General features: G+C 34.7%; 2 protein-coding genes across 4 annotated transcripts in view; one reads left to right on the plus strand and one right to left on the minus strand.

Annotated features, from left to right (window-relative positions):
- SWIP (strumpellin and WASH-interacting protein) overlaps positions 1-3,865 on the plus strand; it is a 496,362-nt gene extending 492,497 nt beyond the window's left edge. For all 3 annotated transcript variants that reach the window (XM_090381778.1, XM_090381779.1, XM_090381781.1), the window contains one exon: positions 3,601-3,865. In XM_090381778.1, coding sequence (XP_090237904.1) covers positions 3,601-3,635 — 35 coding nt within the window. In that variant the 3' untranslated portion in view covers positions 3,636-3,865. The remainder of the gene's footprint in view (positions 1-3,600) is intronic.
- Positions 3,866-20,025: 16,160 nt separating this feature from the next.
- LOC150080699 (src kinase-associated phosphoprotein 2-A-like) overlaps positions 20,026-22,780 on the minus strand; it is a 79,707-nt gene continuing 76,952 nt past the window's right edge. Inside the window, exon 7 of the mRNA XM_090381930.1 lies at positions 20,026-20,505. Within this exon, the coding sequence (XP_090238056.1) occupies positions 20,069-20,505 (437 nt within the window). The 3' untranslated portion in view covers positions 20,026-20,068. The remainder of the gene's footprint in view (positions 20,506-22,780) is intronic.

A 22,780-nucleotide genomic window follows, 5' to 3' on the forward strand; every position in this document is an offset into this window, starting at 1 on the left:
TTTGAGACATTCTGTTGGCAGGTTCCTTGTAAACCTTGTTGATATTTTGTGATATGCATTTTTTTTTTTTTTTTTTTTTTCCCATTTTTATTCTGTATTTATTAACTTCAATTTTGGTTTTTAATTATTTAGAAACTACAATGGAAATTTCAATACTTCAGCATTTGAGTGGTCAGTCAGCACCTTGAAGGCTGACATGCAGGATAAAGGTTTCACCTCAGAGCAATAATAAAAATCCATACATCATATTTGTAACCATCAATATGGCAAATATGCTGCATTTGCTGTATTGATGTTTATGCTCATAAATAATTTGTCATCTTTCTGTTTTTAAATTTGTGTTGCTTCAGTATACTAGGAATTAGTAATTTTTCATTAATAATTGATTTAATATGTAAGAAGAAAATTTTAAAAATTAAAGGCTTCTAATTGTCACAGAGTTTAATTAACAGTGGACCTTCCAGCTGTATACCATGAATTTGACATCAGCAAATATTGGGAAGCTACAGCAGAGTTTTCAAACAGTATCAAAGTTCACATTACCAAAAAAAAAAAAAATCAGTATAATCATAGGGGTGCTTAATGTTGGTTCTACTGTGTGTATAATATTGAAGAACAAAAATAACAACTGAAACAACCTAAGGCTGCTGTTTCAGTTGTCATTTTTGTTATTTAGCTGCCTGTGTGCTGTTTATGAATCTTATTTTTGAAGTCTTCAAAATAACTTCTGAGTTACATGAAGATGCCATATTTTATTTATTTTTTTTTTCTTTTGGTGAATGTCCAATAACCTACAAGGATTGTTCAATAAAGGATCATCATAATTTTTCATTAACAACCATACTTCTTGCTATTTCTAGCTGAGCTGCAGAATTTTAAGACCAAACCAAACTACATTACAAAGCAGCTGTGCAGTTGTCTCGTGAACAGTGTGACGTTAGTAGTCAGTCAAGTTAATGCCTGTTTAGTTTCACCTACATAATGTTATGATGGATGTGACACGTATGTTTACTTATATTTTGTTTCTATTTCAAGAAAGCATTTTATACATTTTAGCTGAAATGTTAAAAAAGAGGCTTATGGTGAATCTGCTTCTATATAGCAGGTGGTTTAGAATGCTTAAAAATAGACGATTCAATCACAAAAATTGGCAGTCCTGGAGCTCCAACCATTGCTGTCACCACAGAAACCATAAACACTGCTTCTGTAATAATGAGAGATCACCATATAACAGTAAGGCAACTGGTAGAGATGTCAAAAATATCAGTAGGAAGCACACATGGTATATTCTCCGTGACACATGTTTGTGCATGCTGCATTCCAAGACTACTCACACCTGAGCATCAGTAAGTTCGCATGGCTTGTCAGGAGCTGCAACAGATGGTTACTGAAGATGGTGAGCTTCTGCACATGGTGATAACAGTGGATAAGACTGGGCTTCATCATATCGACCCAAAGAGTGGAAGTCTACATCATCAGCAACACCAAAAAAAGCAAAAGTTGTAGCTTCTGTAGGAAAGGTTATGGTTATCTCTTTTTTTGACATTCAAGGAATAGTTTACCACCATGTTGTGCCACATCATACGACTGTTATGGGACCTTTCTACAGAACTGTACTGCACACTGTGCAGAATCACATTCATCACAAAATAACCACAGGTGAGTGGATGCTGCATCACAATAATGCAAGACCTTATGTTGCTCCTAGTGTCCTTAGCTAGAATTAATGCCAAATGTGTTCCTCATTTGACCTACAGCCCTGACCTTGCAATTTATTTTTTTTTATTTCCAAATTTAAAGAAGTTGTGAGGAAAACGTTTCCAGTCACCAGAAGTTTCAGGTGGTTTCATTAACAGCCCACATACCAGTAGCTCACTCCTCGCATACCAGTACCAGTGGTTGGGAACCTCTGCTGCTCTATGCCAATGTTATGACTGGTCACTATTTTGACCAATTACAACAGTGCCCTCTGAGTCCATTAATCATGCTGAGAAGCGTTACAGTGCAGGTTGTTGCCCAAGTATTCTTAAGGGATTAGAAATCTAATAACTTAAGAATAATTTGGCAACAACCTGTAATGCTTCTCAGCATGATTAATGGACTCGGAGGGCACTGTTGTAATTGATCAAAATAGTGACCGGTCATAACATTGCCATAGAGCAGAGGTTCCCAACCAATGGTACTGGTACATGAGAAGTGAGCTACGGGTATGCGGGCTGTTAATGAAACCACCTGCAATTTCCCTCATGGGAGAGTAAACTTTTTATTTTTCACAGTTCGTATCTATGTGAGTACTTCAGTCCTTCTGGGAAAATATCTCTTTACTTCCCCTCTTTTTCTTCTTATTTTATATGGTCAGTCTTCCTTCGTAAGTTGGTTAGTGAACATTAAAAGTAGTGTTCGCAGTTGTAGTGATTTCACAGGTAATTTGAAATTAGATCATTAGAAATTATTTCATACTGCTATCCTAATTATTATATTTTTATTCCAGTGATAAAATTAATGCTTTTAAAATAAAATTAAAATTAATGGAAGAGCAGGTATTAAAAAGCAATATAAGAAAAAGCAATATCTTCACTTCACAATTTTATCCAAGAAAATTACATATCGATGACCAAATATGTGACTGACAACATCCACGAACATATAAAATCTTTGCACATAAGTTTAGAAAAATATTACCAGGAACACTTTACAGCAATTGGATTAGGAACCCTTTTGCATTCTTGAATGAGATCCCAGAAGATGTGATGTACAAGGAGTCATTCATAGATTTAGTGTCTGACGGGGGTTTAATGTTGAAGTTTAAGAGTTCAAACAAAATTTTGGTTATCTATCCACCAAGAATATCCCCTACACTTTCTGAGCAGACATTGAAAGTTCTAATGCCATTTAATTCGACTTACTTATGTGAGGCTAGATTTTCAGCGATGACTGCAATGAAAAATAAATATAGAACTTCGATGAATATTGAATCAGATCTTCGACTGAAGCTGACACTAATTAATCCAGATTCGCCAGTAAAAGCGAAACAGAAACAAAAAAATTCAAGTAAAGAGGAAAACGTTTAAACCATGTTATGTGAAAATATAAAAACCTCATTTATAAATTGTATTTTCTTAATTTATAAATGTTTTTCTGTTTTTAGTAGAATAGCTCGGTTTTCTTACCTAATTATTTATGTGACTTTTCAAAACAGACAGTATGTACTCATTAATTAACACACTGGTATGTCATAAGATACCAATGTAGTTAACCAGTACGCAAGCTTATAAAGGTTAGGAACCTCTGCCATAGAGTTTTAAAGAATAGCAGATTTGTCTTTCTTGTGATGTTATTTGATTAAAAATGATATTAATAATTTTTTTGGAGAGAACAAAGTGTCTCAGCAATATAAATGCCAAGATGTATTTGTTTTCTGATTTTTTTCAATACACCTGCATTGAAATCCCATTCCTTTGCTAAATAAGTTTTATACAAGAAATATAGTATCACTGATGTAAATTGCCTTTGACTATTGTATTATTCATCTTTGAATTTTCAGTTTTATTTTGCTGCACATTAATTAGAAATGGCACTAAATTTTATTTCTTTCCCCAGATTCAAGCCAGAACTCTCTTCCTGTTATTTTATAGTTGTGTGGAGCTATCAAATTTTGATTTAATTATGAATATTATGCTTAGTTAATCTGTGTAAATGTATTTTCTTAGATTTAAATATATTCAATATTTTTTTGGAAAAAAAAAAAAAAAAACCATTACTATGTTAAAATTGTCATTATTACATGTCCCAGTTGGTGACACAATACATTCCTCTTCATTAGCAATCACTGTTTTTGTACATCATTATTTCATCTTTTGACTCATTTTCAATGTAAGGGGCAGAACAATTGTAAAAATTACAAAATGTGATCTTGTGAAAACATAAATTGTAAATGCAATTATAAATAAAAGTTTTTTCATTCTGTATTGTTATTAATGTTTCTCAGTCATATCATAAATGAAATACAGTGTATGGTATAACTAAGTGCACAATGCTCCATATTTTGTGCCAATATTGTGCACGTAGTTATACCATAGTTTCAAATATAATACAGTATAACATGATTTCTAAAGTGTGGATCACTAAGTGATTGTATTCTTGTCTGCTACTGAATACTATATTTCTTCAATTAGACTATCAAATTTTATAAACATTTTTAGTTATCCAAGAGTAATTACTGCAGATTTTCAGTTTATTTCATTGATGTATGCAGATAGTCAGCTGCATACATCAATGAAATGTTAACTGCATGGGACACTTGCAAAACTAAACATTTTTCTCTGATAAGGGAGAGGGCAACCATATTTATCAGTTGCATTATATTCAGTTATAAATTTTTGTCAATAACAGCATGTGACATTCTTTTCAAGGATGAAATCACATCTAGAATGGAAAACTTGCTAATGGCATAAAGCAAAGTGTACATGAATTGATGTATAAAAATAGTTTCTATATTTTTGTAAGTTTCTGTTGTAATTCTCTGTAATTATACTGCAGTACTGTAAAATTCACTTGCATTTATACAAGTTTTACATCCTTAGGGAAGGGGGAATAAGTTCCATAGTCTGATCCAGAATGTAACCTAGCCATATTACACTATTTCCTATGGAAAATGATTTTTGAGACGTTGGTTTTTCCCTACATGATGATTTCTAATACCTTAATCACATAACTGAAGGGGTTAGGATAAAACAAAGCTTTATATATATATATATAAGCATTAGTTGAGGCATATGATGCAAGAAAGCAAGCTTATACAGCATCAGCAAAAAAAAAAAAAACTTTCCATTTCTCCCATCCGGTCACTCCAAATGTTTGTCTAGTTCAGCCTTAAATTTATTTAAGCTATCAACTTCCACAACAACAGATGGAAGCCTGTTCCAGCAATCAACTACCCACTGGCTAAAGGCATACATCCACACATCTATTCTACAACCGTCTTTCCTTTCCTCAATTTGAATCTATTTTCCTCAGGTTCTTAATCTGAGCAAGCGGAAGAACCCCATCAGCATTGAGCCTGCTCAAACTATTCAAGCCCTTATACACCTCAATCAGATCACCTCGCAGGTGCCTAGTCTCCAGATGCTGCAACTTGCAGAACTTAAGCCTCTCTTGGTTCCTCTCACCAATCTTGTTGCCCTTCTCTGTACTTGTTCTAGCAACTCTACATCCTTCCTAAAATGAGACCTCTAGACTTGTACACAGTACTCAAGGTGTGGCCTGACCATTGCCTTATACAAAGGGATAATCACCTCCTTGAATATATTTTCGTATATTATTATTAGTAGTAGTTGCATGGTGCAAGGAAGCCTGAGGCTAATGCTGCACCAGCCAAAAAAAAAAATCTCGAGTTACCCTGTGAGAGAGAGAGAGTCAAAGTAGAAGGGAATCACCAAGAAAGAGAAGAACGATGATATCTAGCTGAGGACCCTGGGTATGCCAAACCCATACTCACCAGATGTGAACCCCCAGCAATGATGGCCATTAGATTATTTATTTGGCCTTGATTTATGTAGATGAGCGATTCTTATTTCCTATTTATAAAGTGGGAACTTTATACTGTAAATTGGATTCCCCATACACTTCTCATTTAGAAGCATGGGATTGTTACAAGAAATTGACAATTTAGAATTTTATTTTTTAAGTGTACAAAAAGCACTGCTGTTTAATATTTTTATTTTAAAGTAGAGTATTCTTTAAAAAAAATACAGTAACTGTACCTTTACCATTTAAAATGTTTTACCTAATTTCATCCTGGGATCTAGGTTGCATATTTCCAAAACCTGTCACAGCAGGTTAGTTTTTAAAATAATTTTGAGGTTTTTTTTTTATTTATTTTTTTAAATTTTAATATACCAGAGCTATGATGCTCAATACATTCTACATTGGTATCAATATTTGCGAAATCATACAGAATTTGTAGAATTGTTGAAACATGTGGAGAGTATCATACAGAAATATTCTATGTATCAAATTGAAGTAAATTTCTCTTATTCTTCTACAAATTTTAATATACTAAACTGTAGTTAATATATAGTTTGAATTCCTATAGTCACATATTTTGGTGGGAACTTTGTAACTTTTGTTGGGTAGCTTTAATTTCACTAGTGGTTAAAAGTTTTGTCAGGAGAATAATTTCTGTAATACTTTAATTGAAATTCTGTAGTATATAGTAAATTTAAATTTGTAAAGTGTTTGGAAAACTACAGCTTAATATTCAGATAGCCTTTGATATTGATATTTTAGTGGGAACTTCATAAGTTTCACACAGTAGCTTAAATTTATCTTTAGTAGTTAAAAGTTTTGTTAAGAGTTTAATTTCTGTAATATTTTAACATAAATTCTGTAATATATTGTAAATTTAAATTTTGTTAAGTTTTATGAAGTTCAAATTTTACTTAAATAATGGTTGTTACAAGATCCACTTACAATACAAAGTCAAAGGACATCAGGGCTCAGATGGAAATGCCTGCAGGCGTTTATCGTGTGAATAGTGACATCATTCGTATAGCCTATGGCATGTATTCTAGGCCTAGTAGACAGACCAGCTCAACTGATTATTTTCTTTGTAACTACTGTAAGGAGAGTACCGATCTCAAATTAGATCGGTGCATTATAAGAAGAATTTGAGTCACTGAAGAAACAGGTGCTTGCCCTAGAAACAAATGTAACTGAAAGCTCATCAGAGACTCAAGTGTCTCCTGACTTGCCAAGTGACACCCCCCCAATTTGGGTCCCAGAAAAGAATAGTCAAGTGCAGGCTGCTCTGGTCAAAGGTGTTCTAGTTTTACTGAGGGACTCTATTGTCAGAGAAACGGGTAACATTTTTTTGTAATGAAGACAGGTGGTCCAGAACCAGAGTGTGTTTGTCAGGAGCAACAACTGATGATGTTAACAACAGGTTGTCAGATTTTAAGGGAGAGCATTATTAAGTAATGATATTAAACATACAAGACCTGACCATCTGTTGGATAAAAAAAGACAAGTCTGAAAAAATGCCACGAGTTAGGTAAATGTGTCTACAATTATGCCAAGACATGATAGGAGGGATTATATGCTGAAACCCTTGGGGATTAGCTCAAGACTTGAGGGAATCTGCAAGGCTCTGGGGGGGGGGGGATATTTATCAGCGTGACCTGCATTTGTAGGTAGAAGGAATCTATTTTGTAGAGATGGTATTCATTTGAACAAAGGTGGTGCAAGGATTTTTGCCAGTATCATTGAGGATACCTTAATGGTTCAGGGAAACTGCTAGTTAGGAGGAAATGAGTAATTCAGATCCACATTTATCTGATGATATGATTCAAAGCAATGCTTGCACTCACCTCAAGAATTGTTTGTTGCCACAACAGCAGATGTTGATAAGATGTTCTGAGGGCAGCAGCATTTCAAATGAGGTGGAAGATAAAGCTTGGGATACATACAAACCTAAATAAATTCAAGGGGTGTGTCAGGTAGTAAGCTATAGAAGATTAGTCTTAACTCTGTCTATAGTAATATACGGAGTGCCGTCAATAAAATGGCTGAATTTGAAATCCTGATTAGGACAACTAATGCTGATACAACAGGGCTAACTTAAATGTGGCACTACATGGAGATTGGTGATGATGAGTTCCAATACGGTATGTATAATGTGTTTAGGGAAGATAGAAGGGGTGGAAAGGTCGTGCTTATCAAAAGAAGCCTGAGCATGAAAAGAGCTTTTGCGAGTCTGAAGTTACGTCTGCCAGCATTCTGCATGCTGTGAGTTAGTTGGAAGCAAAGTCATAGCAAGAGTGGGAGTAACCTACAGACTAGAAGACTGTGAAGAGTATGACAAGAGTCTCAACTTGTAGATAGAATGGGCAAGCAAGTATGAATGCCTTATTCTGGGTGACTTTAATCTGCCCAAGATTGATTGGAATAAGTGGGAGAGAAACTCGCCATGGTGAAAATTTTTTTAATATATACTAGATGGTTATTATTTGTACTAGAATGGTAGAGAATGCACTAATGGTGAGAATATTCTTCACCTCATAATTATGAAAGAATCAGATAATATAAAAAAATTAAAATTACAGGAACCATTTTGGTTCCTGTAATTTTAAGTTCCTGATCGTGAGTTTGCATGATCAGGAAGTGATCGTGCAAACTCACGTTTGCACAATCATGCAAAGATAAGGAAAGATGTAGTAGTTAAAGGAAAAGGCACGGGTTTTAACTTCAGAAGACTTTGACAGTTTAAGGCACTGTATAGCATCTAAGATTTGGATGGATTGCCTAGGGAGGGCAAATACATTTGAATTATGGAATACTTTTAAAGCAAAAATCACAGAAGCCATGAATGTATACATACATGCCATTAAGAAAATATTACAGAATGATGCTGAAATGGATGACTGCAAAGCTGGCCAGTCAAATAGAGCAGAAAAAGATAGCATGGGATAGTTGGAAAAGTACTTAAGTACTTGTACAACAGGTACAAGTTGATCTGTAAGAGTACCACAAATAAAGTTAGGGAAGCTAAGGCTGCATATGAGAAAGCATTGGCTGAGAGTGCAAAAATTGGGACAAGGATTTTTTCATGCATGTGAATACAATGAAGAAGAAAACTAATCAAATCGGTCCCTTGCACTGGGTGTGGGAAATTCTCAGATAACCTAGCTGATGTTGAGGATGAATTAAGAGGTACTTTGCATCGGTTTACTGACAAAAGACCCTTTCTGCTGTGAAGAGGCTGTGCAAGTGAGACTAAGCCACATGAAATTAGTGATTTCGTAATTATAGACTACTGTTTATTAGAAAAACTTAGCTTAAAGGCAAGTAAGGCTCCTGGAGTTTATGGCATATACCCAGTAGTTTTGAAGGAGACCATCAGGGAGTGTATTCAACCATTGAGGTTAATTATGAGGTTATAGTGCCAACATATTGCCAATATATAAAGTCAGTTCTAAGAGCAAAGTTGGTAACTACAGTCCAATTAGTCTGACTTCAGTAGCAGGAAAAATCATAGAGGCAGTGATTGAGTGCAATCCAAGGACATTTAGAAACATATGTCATTCTGAAGATACATGGTTTTGCAGGAGCTGGATGAAGGGATCAGTTCTAAAATAGTTTATTTGGATTTTAGCAAAGCATTCGATTCAGTCCCTAATGAGAGGTTACTGTATAAGCTTGAACAGGTTGGGATTACTGGTAAGATTTTAAGGTGGGTGGCTGCAGGGCAGACAGTTGTGATTAATGGATATTCTTCAGATTTGTGTAATGTCAGGAGTGGGGCCCTTCAAGGATCAGTTCTTGGAGCACTGTTTTTTATCATTTTCAGAAATGACATAGATAAAGGGATAGAAGGCATGATATCAACATTTGCCAATGACAAAGATTGGTAGAGTCTTTAATAATCAGTGCCAAGCAGCACTCCCTTCAGGATGACTTGAACAGGCTGAAGAAATGGTTAGAAAAGTGGCAGCTATGTTTTAATGCAGAAAAATCAAGGTCTTAACATTTGGGGAAGAGCAACCTCAAAATAAATTATATACTTGGAAGAGTTTAATTAAAACAGTAGAGAAAGAAAGAAAGGGATCTAGGAGTTATGATATAGGCATATATGAAGTTTTCTGAGTGTAAACAGGCAGCTAGGAAAGCCCATTCGATACATAATCCTATTGATAATTTATCAAATGTTATCTTGTAGAGATAGGAGGTCATAATTCCACTGTATAAGGCAATTGTAAGGCCACATTTGGAATACCGTGTTCCAGTATGGAGGCCTCATCTGAAAAAAGACATTGAGCTTCATTAAAGGGTCCAAAGACGACTAACTCGAATGGTGATATCATCAAAAGAACAACCGTACAAGGAGACTCCAATTATATGGGCTACAGAAATGACCTGACTGAGGTTTATACGGCACTGAGAGGGATTAGTAAAATGAATGAAGGTGGAATTTTCATTGTTATAAACAATTCCAGACCTAGGGGCCATAAATTGAAATTATTTGGGTAAAGGGTTAGATTAGATTGTAGGACATTTTCTTTTAGCCAGTGAGTTGATGGCTGGAACAAGTTGCCCTTGCACGTAGTTGGTGATGACAGTTAAAATAAATTCAGAGGAATTTATTATATGCTTCCCTCATACAGGTAACTGGATAGTTACCTATATGAGGAGGATAATTTGTATTTTCTTATCTACTTGATGTGGGTTTTTTTTCTTTTTTCCAGTGCAGAAAAAAGCCTGTGGCTTCCCTGCACTATATGGCAAATACTAGTACTATTCACCAATAATAAGACTGAAAAAAAAAATTCACAATGAATGAAATTTACTTATGGAAAGACTTACTTAATAGGTAATCACTGTGTATTCATGTTATAAAAAAAAAAAAAAAAAGACTAATTTTATATTCAGCTTTAGCATGAGTGTTAAAGTATTATCAATATCCTGAAAAAGGCCTCTGAGGTTGGGAAAATTCATATTTTAGCATTAAATCAGCTCACACACCAACCATAAGAATAAGAATTTACTGTAACTAAAATATTTACATATTAAAATAAAATAACTATTTACGAAAACTGCTATTATATTAAATTAAATTATATACATGTAAAAACATTAAAACTGTGATAAAATCCTTAAGATAAAATAAACTGGATTAAAAGCGATAAAAACAATAAAAGTCTCTAGAGCTTTCGGAAGCATCGGCTTCCTTCCTCAGCAGTAACAAAACTTCCTGCAGCACGTCCATATATAACAGGCTCACGGTACCTATACACGTGGTGCAGTCGGCGCATGGTCTGAACTGGAAGCGGAAATAGCTCGGGAACGTGTTAAGCAGAACCCTTCATCCGTACTTAGGATGATAGTTTCAAACAGAGGATGCATACGCATACCTCTGTCCCTATTCATAATATTGTGGTCGGATGAACAGATTCGTAGGCTCTCGAGCCATTTACTGTTCCAGAACCCATGCGCTCAATCCACGATAACCGCATCCTCTGGAGAAATTTGATGCTGCTTCTCCCAAAAAATTTACAAAAACTGCTACTATATAATAGCAGTTTTTGTAAATAGTTATTTTATTTTAATATGTAAATATTTTAGTTACAGTAAATTCTTATTCTTATGGTTGGTGTGTGAGCTGATTTAATGCTAAAATATTATATTATCAAGGTTGCACTTTATCATTAATTCTAACATTTATATAAATAAAATAAATACCTGTATAAAATAATGTCTTTGCATTTACTAAAAAATATTTTTTTATAATTTACAAGAAATTTTACAGCAGTGGCTATAGCTACTGTATGATCTGGCAAAATGTCAGTGGTCATAAATTTTTAAATTTATGACAAAAAAAATTGTAAATTTTTTTTTTTTTTGGCTAATGCTACATAATCTCATACACTTGCTTTCTTGCATCACATACCACTACTACTATAAAAAAGACATCTATGATCATAATGCCTAGCATTGCAAGTTCTCACAGATAAGCTCTTAACTCCAAATTACATCATCAGTTACAGAAGTTTCTTTGTGTGGTACATATATCTTGAAATCTCTGTACCACCATGGTGATACTTGTTTCTGTTCATGAGATATTCATTATACAGGCAAGCTCATAATGGATTTGGCCAACTACACTCCAACATGTCTTCATTTCAATCAGTGCTGTCGTATTTATACTGATACTATATGCACATAATACTGGTACAGCAGGTGGAATGCTATACCAGTTCTTATTCCCCCTACCAATTGAGGAAATGACATTTTCTTTTTTTGCATATTCATTACTGTGATGTCTGTTTCAACTGTACTTTCCAAACAACTCCCAAATATAGAATGGGGAGAGTCCTGTCCCTTTATTTCTATCTGGTTATGTGAAAAAGACTAGTGTGTTCCCCCCACCTCTCTATTCTACATACAAAGGGTACTAGGAAAGTTTTGCAATACAGCTTTGTTTATTTAATTTTTTCAAAGTAATTTCCTCTACATTCAATACACCTCTCCATCCTCCGAAACCAATCTTTAAACCAGTTCTGCCAAGTTTCACTAGGGAGTAAAGCACACTCGTTGTCCCAAGCCCGTAGAAGGTCCTCATCACTGGAAAACCGCCTCCCTTTTAGCTTCATTTTCACATGCGGGAACAGTGCAAAGTCGCAGGGAGCAAGGTCTGGACTGTAGGGAGGGTGCTCGAGAAGTTTCAGTCCTGTCGTAGTCAAATATTCGGTGCAGGCTTTGGCGCGGTGAGCTGCAGCATTATCGTGATGGAGGTACCAGGTGTCCATTCTTGACTTTGGCCGCAGGTTCTTCATAGATCCAATGACTTTAGGCAGGCATTGTTCAGTATACCACTTAGCTGTGACTGTCTTCTGCGTGTCCAAAACGACACATTCCACAATTCCACTTGATTTGAAAAATACAGCTATCATTTTCTTCTTTACAGATCGGGATTTTCTGACAATTATGGGTGTGTCGTCATCATCAAAGACCCAAACTTTGTTTTGAGCCTTGGTCGGCAGATCGTAATAGTACAGCCTAGTCTCGTCACCTGTCACGATGTTGTTCACATACCGAGATTGTCCCTTATCAGACTTTTTTAACATCTCCCGGCACCAAGTCACACGTCGTGTCATCTGCTCTTCAGTCAGTTGATGCGGCACCCAGAGAGAACAAAGTTTCTTCACGTGCAAATGATCTTGCATAATCGAACGAATTGCTGGTGCATTTAGGCCCAAAGTATCCTCTATCTGTTGGTAGGTCACTCGCCTGTTTTCGTCAAGCATTTTCCTCACAGCAGTAACGTTTTCCTCCGTAACTGACGTTCGTGGCCTTCCCGGCTTCTCAGAATCCTCCAGAGTGAAATTTCCCCTTTGGAATTCTCTATACCACCTGAAGATCGTTGTATGATGTGGACAATCATCATCTAGTGCAAGAGTCATTTCTTCTAAGCACTGGTCTATGGTTAAACCACGCACGAAATTATGCCGCAAAACTGTCCTTATCTCATTTCGTGACCACGATGCCATCGCAAGCACTTTACACTCTCACTACTAATGAATAACTGAGCCCATCGACTTGGCGCGGCGGCTACTATGCACGTATGAACATGTCTCAACATGCAGCAACAAGCAGCTTCCTGTGATTCATTGTTGCGTCATATTGCAAAACTTTCCTAGTATCCTTTGTATTTCTATAATTTTCACAGTTGATCTGCTGTTCACCTGTCTTTATTTTTTTAAGTGCAAATTTTGAGCAATAAAGAGTATCTCTCTCTCTCACACCAAATAGCTCTATTTTATCATTTTATCAACTGTTTTGTCAGTTCAGGCTCTCTGATGGAACAACAATAAATAAATAGCATATTTCTCTTCTGAAAAGTGCTGGTTTATTTGAAAATTAGTACAGGACTAGAAAAGCAAAGCTGGCACAGAGATGAGAGAACTAAGGCCATATTTACCTAATGGCAATCACAAGGATTTCAAGGCTAAATATCAAGCTTGACATGTAGTTCTGATGTCATATGTAATTAAGATATCATCATATAATTTTAAATTTAGTTGATTATTGTAGCAGTTTGCTAGGTGCATTTATTTTTGATAACATATGATGCCAAATTCATCAAATTCACTCAATAAGTTATCTACATTGACTATAAATATGATTGATATTTAAAAGTTTTGTCATACTCTTATAATTTATCTTATCTTTGATAGTATGAACTAGAGCTTAATGCTCTGATTCATACATATAAAGAAAATCGTTTTGCAATTTTTTCATTAAATTAATTTTTTACTTAATTGCGTTAAATTGATTTTTAATTATTTCTTACTGTAATGCAAGATTTTCGATTTTTTAGTTGTTTTCGTTTTAATTTCTGGAGAGTATCATATGGAAGTGTTCTACGCATCATACTGAGATAAACTTCTCTTATTCTTTTACAAATTTATCTTATCTGCGTAGGTCCAGCTCAATCCAGTGAAGTACGGAAAAACAGAGGAGATTTATGTTTTTAAAGAAAAACTTGGATGTTACCAAATTGGAACATCAGCCCATCATCAAATTTTTGACAAAAGAATGGAATAGGCCAAAAGTTATTCATGAATGCACAAAAGCTGTATATGATGATGCTACCCCTTCTGAATATCATATAAAATTTGTCTGAGCCATTTAAATGGAGTCAAGAATCCACAGAAGATGAAGCCAGTTTAAAAAGATGGACAAAATGTAGCAACTCCAAAAATATGCCAAAAAAGCAAATTTTAACACTTTTTGAATCAACTAGTTCAACAACGCAAAATATTGTCAGATATATGCAATCTGATATTTAAAAAAATATATATTTGAATTGTCTAACCATTTGCAATATATTTTATTTTATTACACCAAAAGGTCAGACATTAAATTAATAACCCAATTTTGAATTTTTTCCAGAATTTAATATTTCTTGAGGTATGTACATAGCTGCCAAATTCTGACTTTCATAAAAGCTTATACAATGATATACTAGCAGACAATGGTTAGGCCACATTTTGGGTACTGTAAACAGGTCTGATCTGAAGCTCATTTTAGGAAGGATGTGATTGTTTAACAGTGCAGAGAACAGTAACAATAGTCAGTGACACAAAAGATTACTCTTACCTAAAAAAAACTTGTTTCAAATCACAGCACCTGGAAACCAGCACCCACAAGGAGACCTGATTGAAGTGTTTGAGGCTTTAAATGAATTTAAATAATTCCATTTAAATGAAATTATTGACACTATCATCAGATTAAAAGAAATAAAATATGCATGTTGCTTTTAGCTTTGGATCCTGGGATGCTATCAGAAAGTGGATTCAGTGACTCCCTACGTGAAGATTGTCCTGTTGCCCAAAGTAGATACAAAACAGATGCAAACTGATATCTGTAGAAATTGTACCAATCCACTTCTCAGTGAGATCGTTGAGTTTCCTGTCACATATGATGAATTTATTCTCGGGGAATGACATCACTGGTGAAGTTAGGGTTCAGATGACTGAAGTAGATGTAACCACAGAAATCGAGATGTGGAGCAAAGTAATCAAAAGTGAAAAGGTCACTATACAATATAGAAAGTGCTAGTATTAGGTAACATTACAACTGGTAGAGACTAAATGCAGAGCATCCTTCTTTCTCAGTCAACACATATAAGGGAACATAAATTGAAAAGGATGGTTGCAGGATAGATGTGTAAAAATTTGCTTTCAGCCAGTGATTATTTGAACAAACTTTCATCTTGTGTTTTGTGGAAAGTAGGTAGTTTGAATAAATTTAAGGAAGAATTAGACAAATTGTTGGGTATACTGATGAGGTGGCTTTGCTTTTATTCATCCTCTTTTGTTTTTTGCAATACCCAGCTATTCTGATATCGCATCAAACTAATTCTCTTCTGATGCTAAGGTTTACAAAAAACAAAAAAAACCTTAGTATCACTCTTCACAGATATACATTATATGGTGTATTTTGATAAGATAAATGCTACCTTGTGTGCAAGCAAAAGAAATGTCAGGTATCTCCGTGTATAATAAAAAACAAAGAATGTATTCTGTTGAAAATATTTTTATTTTTCAATAAAATCATAAAATATCTGTACATAAGGAGAGCCACAATGGCCTAGTGAGAAAGCAATGATGTTTCATCACTACTTTAAACAGCACCACACTAGAAAATTCTGAATAATTCTAACACTTTCTAAAATTTTCTCTCTAGCCTGAGAGGAAATATGACTACCCAGTACAAAAAATTTTGGAAAAATATGGTCTGTATTTCTCATACAAAGTCCTCATAACAAGTTGCTTTAATGTTGCACAACTTGAGAGATATATCCTTGGCAGCTAATGTGTTAAAAAAAAAGTAAAGTGCAGCCATTATCAACCCACTGAAGGATGGAAGCCTCCTCAACAATTCATGCTGAGGGAAATGGACCATAATCTGCCACGCTGGTCCAGTGCGGGTTGGCAGATCGACCGTATTCAGCAGTCAGGGGCTTGAACCCCGGTCTACTCAAAGAGCGTGTGCTACTGCACTCCCGCTCCTGCCCACTCGGCTACTGTGTTATTAAACCCCAACTCAACTAGTCAACTACTTCAGATAAGCAGGCAAAGCAGTTGTAATATGAATAGGAGCATGAGGCTGCTTACTGTACTATTTTGACATGTCAGAACATACTGATGCCATTCCTCCCTCTGCAAGAGAAGGCAGTATCAATAAAACATGTCAGTGTGATTGGTTAGGTTGTTTTGGCACCAACTACTTTGATTATGGTTGTCAGTTCATATTAGCTTTATCTTGTGTTGTCTGTACAAGAGTGTGTTCAGGGGCCATGCATTTTGTGGAGCCTGACAAAACCCAAAATAACTTGTGGGGGAAAACTTATTTCCCATCTGAGATCACCAACTGTAGCCTTGATTGAAAAGGCTTTTAAGAATTCATCTAGTCTCCAAAGGGATGTGAACCCACCCCTTTCCAAATGAGTTACAGGAGTTTCTCACTAAACTTAGTGATAACATACCTTTTCTGCTCTACATGCCAAAAAATAATTTTGCATGCCACAGAAAAAAACAAAAAAAAAAAATCTGACTAAAATTAGTAAGTAGTCTTTATTATTATGAAGAAGTTAATAATACTTGAAAGGTTCTAATGAGAACTTTGCTACTGTATAATCTGCATCCAATTACAGTTTTCACCACCAGATGTGGCTGATACTGCAAAATAAATTTTTCATCAAATATATATATATATGTGTGTGTGTGTTCTGCTAGTAACATGCACACCACTGATTCATCATCCCTGCACTATACTGTCACTGAGGACAAAGTAAGGTGTCAACTTTATTTTAAAGAAAATGGTAATAATACTTCTCAATAAGAAAATGTTATGATTCTGAAACACTGCAACACCAACACGGCTTGCTATGAAAATAGAAAAGATTCAGTACATCAGATGTTAGCAATTTAATGGTACTGATATGAGTAACATGGTTATAAAAAAAAAAGAAAAAAAAAAAATCAATCCACAGCACGATGGAAGCCTCCTCAACAATTCATGTTGAGGGAAATAGAGGCCTTTCCGTAACATGGTACAGTCTATCTAGATAAACCTTAACTTGTAAACCCAGAGTAGTAAAAAAAAAAAATGCTGCTATACTGGGCAAGAAACTTGAATAGCTATTTTGATTTCAAATTTCTGCCTTTTCTTTATTACAGAATTAATCAGGACAATATCAGGTCTATAGGCCAGTTTGTGTGTTCTGCAAAATGAAAAGCCTACAAGGGGAAACTATATCTCCAATTAACACCAGCTGACTATCCCCAAGTGAAAAAGCCTCTATGAAATTCTTTCAGTCACTAACAGATTTAAATCACTTTCAGTTAATTCACTGGTTGCTTTGGTCAGTGCACCAGTTCATGTGGTCTTTACCATGTATTATGTCTATGTGATTGTGTTCACGGACTAATTTTTATGGCGTGCAGGCTAAAAAAAACAAAAGTAACTCATAGGGAGAACCCTACTCACCTGAGATTGGTTAGCTATGGCTAGCCTTGACTGGAGAGGCCTTTAAGATTTTCCCCAGTCTCTGATGGGATTTCAACCCAAACCTTTCCAAATGAATAACAAGCAAACATACTATACTGTCATGGAGGAAATTAAAGGTGACCCATGAAGAGACTGCACATACAGATCAGTGCCAACATGGAGAAAAATGACTTTGCAATAATGAAATTCTTAAGGAGCTAATTCCCCAGTTTGCAAAATTAACATATACAGTAGAGCATTGATAATCCTAACTAATGGGGGGGATAGTTCGGACTTCTGATCTTATAAAAAAATACCGTTCTGGAGACTAAAAAAAGGTTTAGTAAGATTGGAAATAAAATCACTAAGTTGTACTTACATATTTTTATTCATAGGTAACAAAACAAAAATGGAACTTTCAGCCACAGTAACACATTAGCAATTAACACATGTATAGATAGGCTTTGACGAAAATAATTACTTATATTTTGCTGCACCATTTTCAAACTTCCTTTGTTTGGTCTCTCACTCTTTTCTGCAAGAGTAGTTGAGTTGGGCAGCATTCAGTTTGTTGCCCGTACCAAGCCATCACAATCTCTACACGGCGAATGCCTCAGCATGCACAGGCCCAAGTTGATGTCATTTTCTTCGTCCATATCATTTTCAAGAGTACCAGTTTCTACTACATTCACAATTTCATTTTCATTTAAAACAGGAAACCTTGTAGCATCAATATCATTTTCCATCCACACCCTTGCATCACCTTCATCACAAGTGTGATGAACTGAAGGTAACTTAAAATGAACCTGAAGCATTAGTAAGACATTAATCACGGCACTGTAGGCTGAGTAGAGTTCAGGGAGGAAGTATGTGATATGAACTCTTCAATCTTCATCTGTTTTGTATGCTTTATTTTCCTCTTCGTAAATTTCGCGATAAGCAATCTTGAACTTTTCTTTCTATTTTCAAGACACGTTTGGTGTTTTCATCTATTCCATCAAACATAGAGACCTTCCTGAATTTTACAAAATGCTTCTGCCATTTCCTTTAATTTGAACTGCTTCTTGGGTTTCTCTGGTTCCTCAACAGGTTCGGCTCTCCCTTGCTCCTCAACTATTTGCATGTTCAACTGGGCTAGGTCTTCTGTTTTTAAATCTTCACCTCGTTCATCCACAAGCTCATCTACATTCTCCAGGACCAGCTGGAACTTCTGGGCTAAGTTTACAATTTCTTTGGTAACAGAAGACATCAGCTCATCTTTGTTGAAGCCTTCATTGTTAAGCTCAGAATTTTTTTAGATTTTTCCAAACTCTGCTCATACAAGTTGTTTGTCATATCATCCCAGGCTCTTGAAACATTGCATATTCCATCAAGGATGTTAAAGGTCTAGAGTGTAATTCTCCAAAGAAATAGCCTATAGGACACAGTCCATATGGCTTAAACGTGGTGCCGGTGCTTCAACATAGTTCACCTGTCTCAAACACATTGGCGAAGATTTCTTCAGAATTTTAAAAGCAGAAAATGAAATTTATTTACCTAGATTCTAGTTACGCTGCAGGTTATTATCCAACATAGTTTGTATGGGGAACAAAAATGAAAACTTGTACTTATTGTTCCTTCATTCAAATTCTTTTAAAAATTTTACAGAAAGTATCTTTATGATTTTACCAAAAAATTTACATAAGTCCAAATTTAATCTTAATTATATATATCAAATGAAGGGTGGGTAAAATATACCAGTGCTGTTATAGTATATCTTTTATATGATATTTAACAATAAAATAATATACAAATTGAGCAGAAAGGAATGGCAGCTATTGGTAATGTAATATATGATGACTGTGAAACATCGTACAGGTAATGGAAACAAATTAGTAAAGATACACTGCATTGGATAATTTTTAAATGCACTAATTTTATTCCAACCTTGCACTGTTACATACAAAAAAAATTAATAAACTGGTTAACTCTTGTAAAAATGAAAAAAGCATAATTCAGGGGGAAAAAAATAAAAATAAAAAAAAGTAGTACATTTGCAATAATGTTTTGGCCATTATGTCACAGCCTTTGAATAATGGGAACAAATGTTTGAAGTCACTGGTGCCTGTGAAGGGAATGATTCCCTCTGAGTGCATCAATGACTTCAGATGTCTGTTCCCATTAATCAAAAGTTGTGGCATAATAGCTGACAATTTAATTTTTTTTTCTGGATTGTGCTTCACTTATTTTAACAAGATTTAATCAGTTTAATTTTTTGTATATATAACCATGCAAAACAGAATAAAAACAGTGCATTTAAAAATTATCCAATGCGATATTTGTTGTGTTGTAACTAATTTAATTAAAGGGCAGTTAATTATTAAGTGTAACCTTAAGTTCCTGAAAACATAAAACTTATATCAATGACAAAAAAATAAATTTACATCTTATCTACTGTTACACTATTTGAAAATGCTTATTATTAATATACATAACAAAACAAAGTAATATTTCCAACTTTGGGAAGCACGTGAAAGTTTCAGATTATTTCATATGCTTCCATAAGATATGACTTTGGCACAAACCCAAGTTTTCCATTCAATTCTCCAATCCACCAAGCATATGAGTCATACTCCTTACTAATAATATTAATAAGTTCACCACGTGAGAAACTTAATTCAGTTTCATCATCTCCTTGGCAATCCCACAAGCCAACATACCAGTCATATGGATTGAAAGCATCTTTGCAATTTGACTTCCCATTATGCTCAATAAACATACTTTCAGCATCTGTGTATAACTCTTCAAAGGCAGATTCTGATTTTTCATATGTATTATTCTGGTTACTTTTATCTACAGTGTCTTCTTCGACTATTTCATATATGTCTTCATTATCACCTGTAGAACAACTTGACACAAGAGGATGTACCTCGACTTGGGATTCTGAAAGCTTCTCAATTTCATTATCTAAATGTGCTAGAAATAAAAAATGGGGGGGAGAGAAATATACCTCCTTTTAGTATATTTGTTACAACATTTAAAATACTGTAGCATATTTAAATATCAAATGTGTTATACACTTAAAAATAAATTTTATGAGTTTTAGCAATTAACACAACATGAACTTGAATTTTTGAACCCCGAAAGAAGTCTGGCTGTGAAGAAGTTTTTTGTAGTTGTTCTATATAATGGTATTGACAGTAATAAACAATGAAATAATCATGAATAATATATCCTGGCAGTAGTAGCATAGATCAGGTAGGCTCCTCGGTAAAATATTTATTTTGTGTGACATGCCAGTGTGAGATTAATGACTGTTTCTCTGTTGACTTTTCTAAATATATAAGTTTGATCAAAAAGTTCTAACATTTGAGCTTTAACAAAAAAAAAAAAAAAATTTAGCCTACACAACATTTTTATGAGTAGTTTCAATGTTTCTAGAAGTGTCCTACCACTTCTGGAAGCATAGAAATTGTAAGCTGGTTGGGTTCTGTTGCATTCTGTGGAATGTCATCAAATTTTTATCTTTCTGAATTTTGAGTTTGGAGAAAAGAAAAAAATCATGAGACAAGGTCTATAGTGAAATGGAGTTTTACATGAATACTGTTTTTGGGGGCCAAAAATTAATCAGTGAGAAGTATAGTGGGTACAAAAGCTTTGTCAGGGTTGAGAAACTACCCATTATTATCATGTTCGTTTTCAAAGGATGTGACATAAGCCTGTGGATCTTTCTATATGATTAGTATACCCTCAAGATTTAATTACAGCCTTGCATGGAGGGCCCAGATTCTCGACTTAACTGAACAGTTAAGTCGAGAATCTGGTCCCTCCATGTTTATACTTCAGAACGACCATCAGGTCAGTGGAGGTTCACAATAAATCATCAATACAAATGTTAATCGTATTTAGCAGTCACAGGCTTAAACCCAAGTCCACTCAAAAAGTGCATGTTACTGCACTCACGCTCCTGACCACCAGACATGATAGCAGTTTCTTTGTAGCAAATTTTTCTCCCATAATGTGTCAACAGGTTCTGTTGGGTTTAAATCTAGGTAACTAGATTTAAACTAGTCACTAGAATGACTAAAATTGTTTTGAGCTCATATAGTCATATATAGCCATACACCCATGTTTCATAACCAGTAACAATGCAATTAATGAAATCAGGATCTATTTCCACCCATCTTCACAGCATTCTGCAATTTTCAACAATTAAATGTGTAATGTTTCATTAACATTAATTTAAAAAAAAAAAAAAAAAAAAACTTCTAAACACAACTTGTGGAACTTTTTAAACAGAGAGATTAGTATTTTTTTGGTCCACCCCTAAGCTTTAATTGCCTTGTACCTGTCTCTTGCACGGCGATATCAGATTCCTGATATAATCGTTATTCAGTTCATCGTATCAAACATGAATAATGGTTTCCTGCAGTGGCATCTCAGCCAAAATCTTTTGCCTCATAATATTCCAGCAATTTTCTATGATTTCAATCTAGCTAGCTATTTCTTTGCCACAATAAGCATCAGATATGGGAACATACATGAAATCTTTCATCTAAATCCAAAACATTTAATATTTAAATACAAAGTAATCTCAGACATGAAAATTGTGTAACGTTGTACAGGCGCTCCCCTACTTACAAACAGGTTAGGTTCCAACATGCCAGTTGTAAGTCAAATTTGTTTGTAAGTAGAAATTATTGTATTATTGTCCTGAAAACAAGTAACAAGTGCATGTTACCATATTATTATTTAAAAATTTTACTCAAATCCTTAAAAAATAAAAGGAAACAAAAGTGTAACCTGTTAAAGTAAAAAAAAAATCACATTTTTATTTCAAATTATGTTATTTTATGTTAAATAAGCACCAGTAATTTATCATTAATAATTGTAAGAAAGTGCTTCTTTAGAAGTTGGCCCAATAACACCTAAAGATGTTGATGGAATCGGACCTACATCTTCCTGTTTCTTATCAGTTCTGTTGGGAAAAATAAAAAAAATCCAGTGAAGTCTGCATTGTGGCCTTCTTTTCATCATAAATAACTTTGTAACAAGCCATTGCTTCATGTACAATTGCAGACATCTTCACAAATCTATCATTTGGATCCTGGGAATAGAATAATGACAGTGCCTTTTCCATCAAAGTAAAGCCATCTGCAGTAGTAAATCTTTTGCCTTCTTCAACTTTTCTTCAGTAGCATTATCCTCAAGCATCTGTTATGATTCTACTTCATTAAATCTTCATTTGTCA

The sequence above is a fragment of the Mastigoproctus giganteus genome, chromosome 9 (genome assembly GCF_048544385.1).
Source record: "Mastigoproctus giganteus isolate SK-2022 chromosome 9, ASM4854438v1, whole genome shotgun sequence".
Classification (NCBI taxonomy): domain Eukaryota; kingdom Metazoa; phylum Arthropoda; class Arachnida; order Uropygi; family Thelyphonidae; genus Mastigoproctus; species Mastigoproctus giganteus.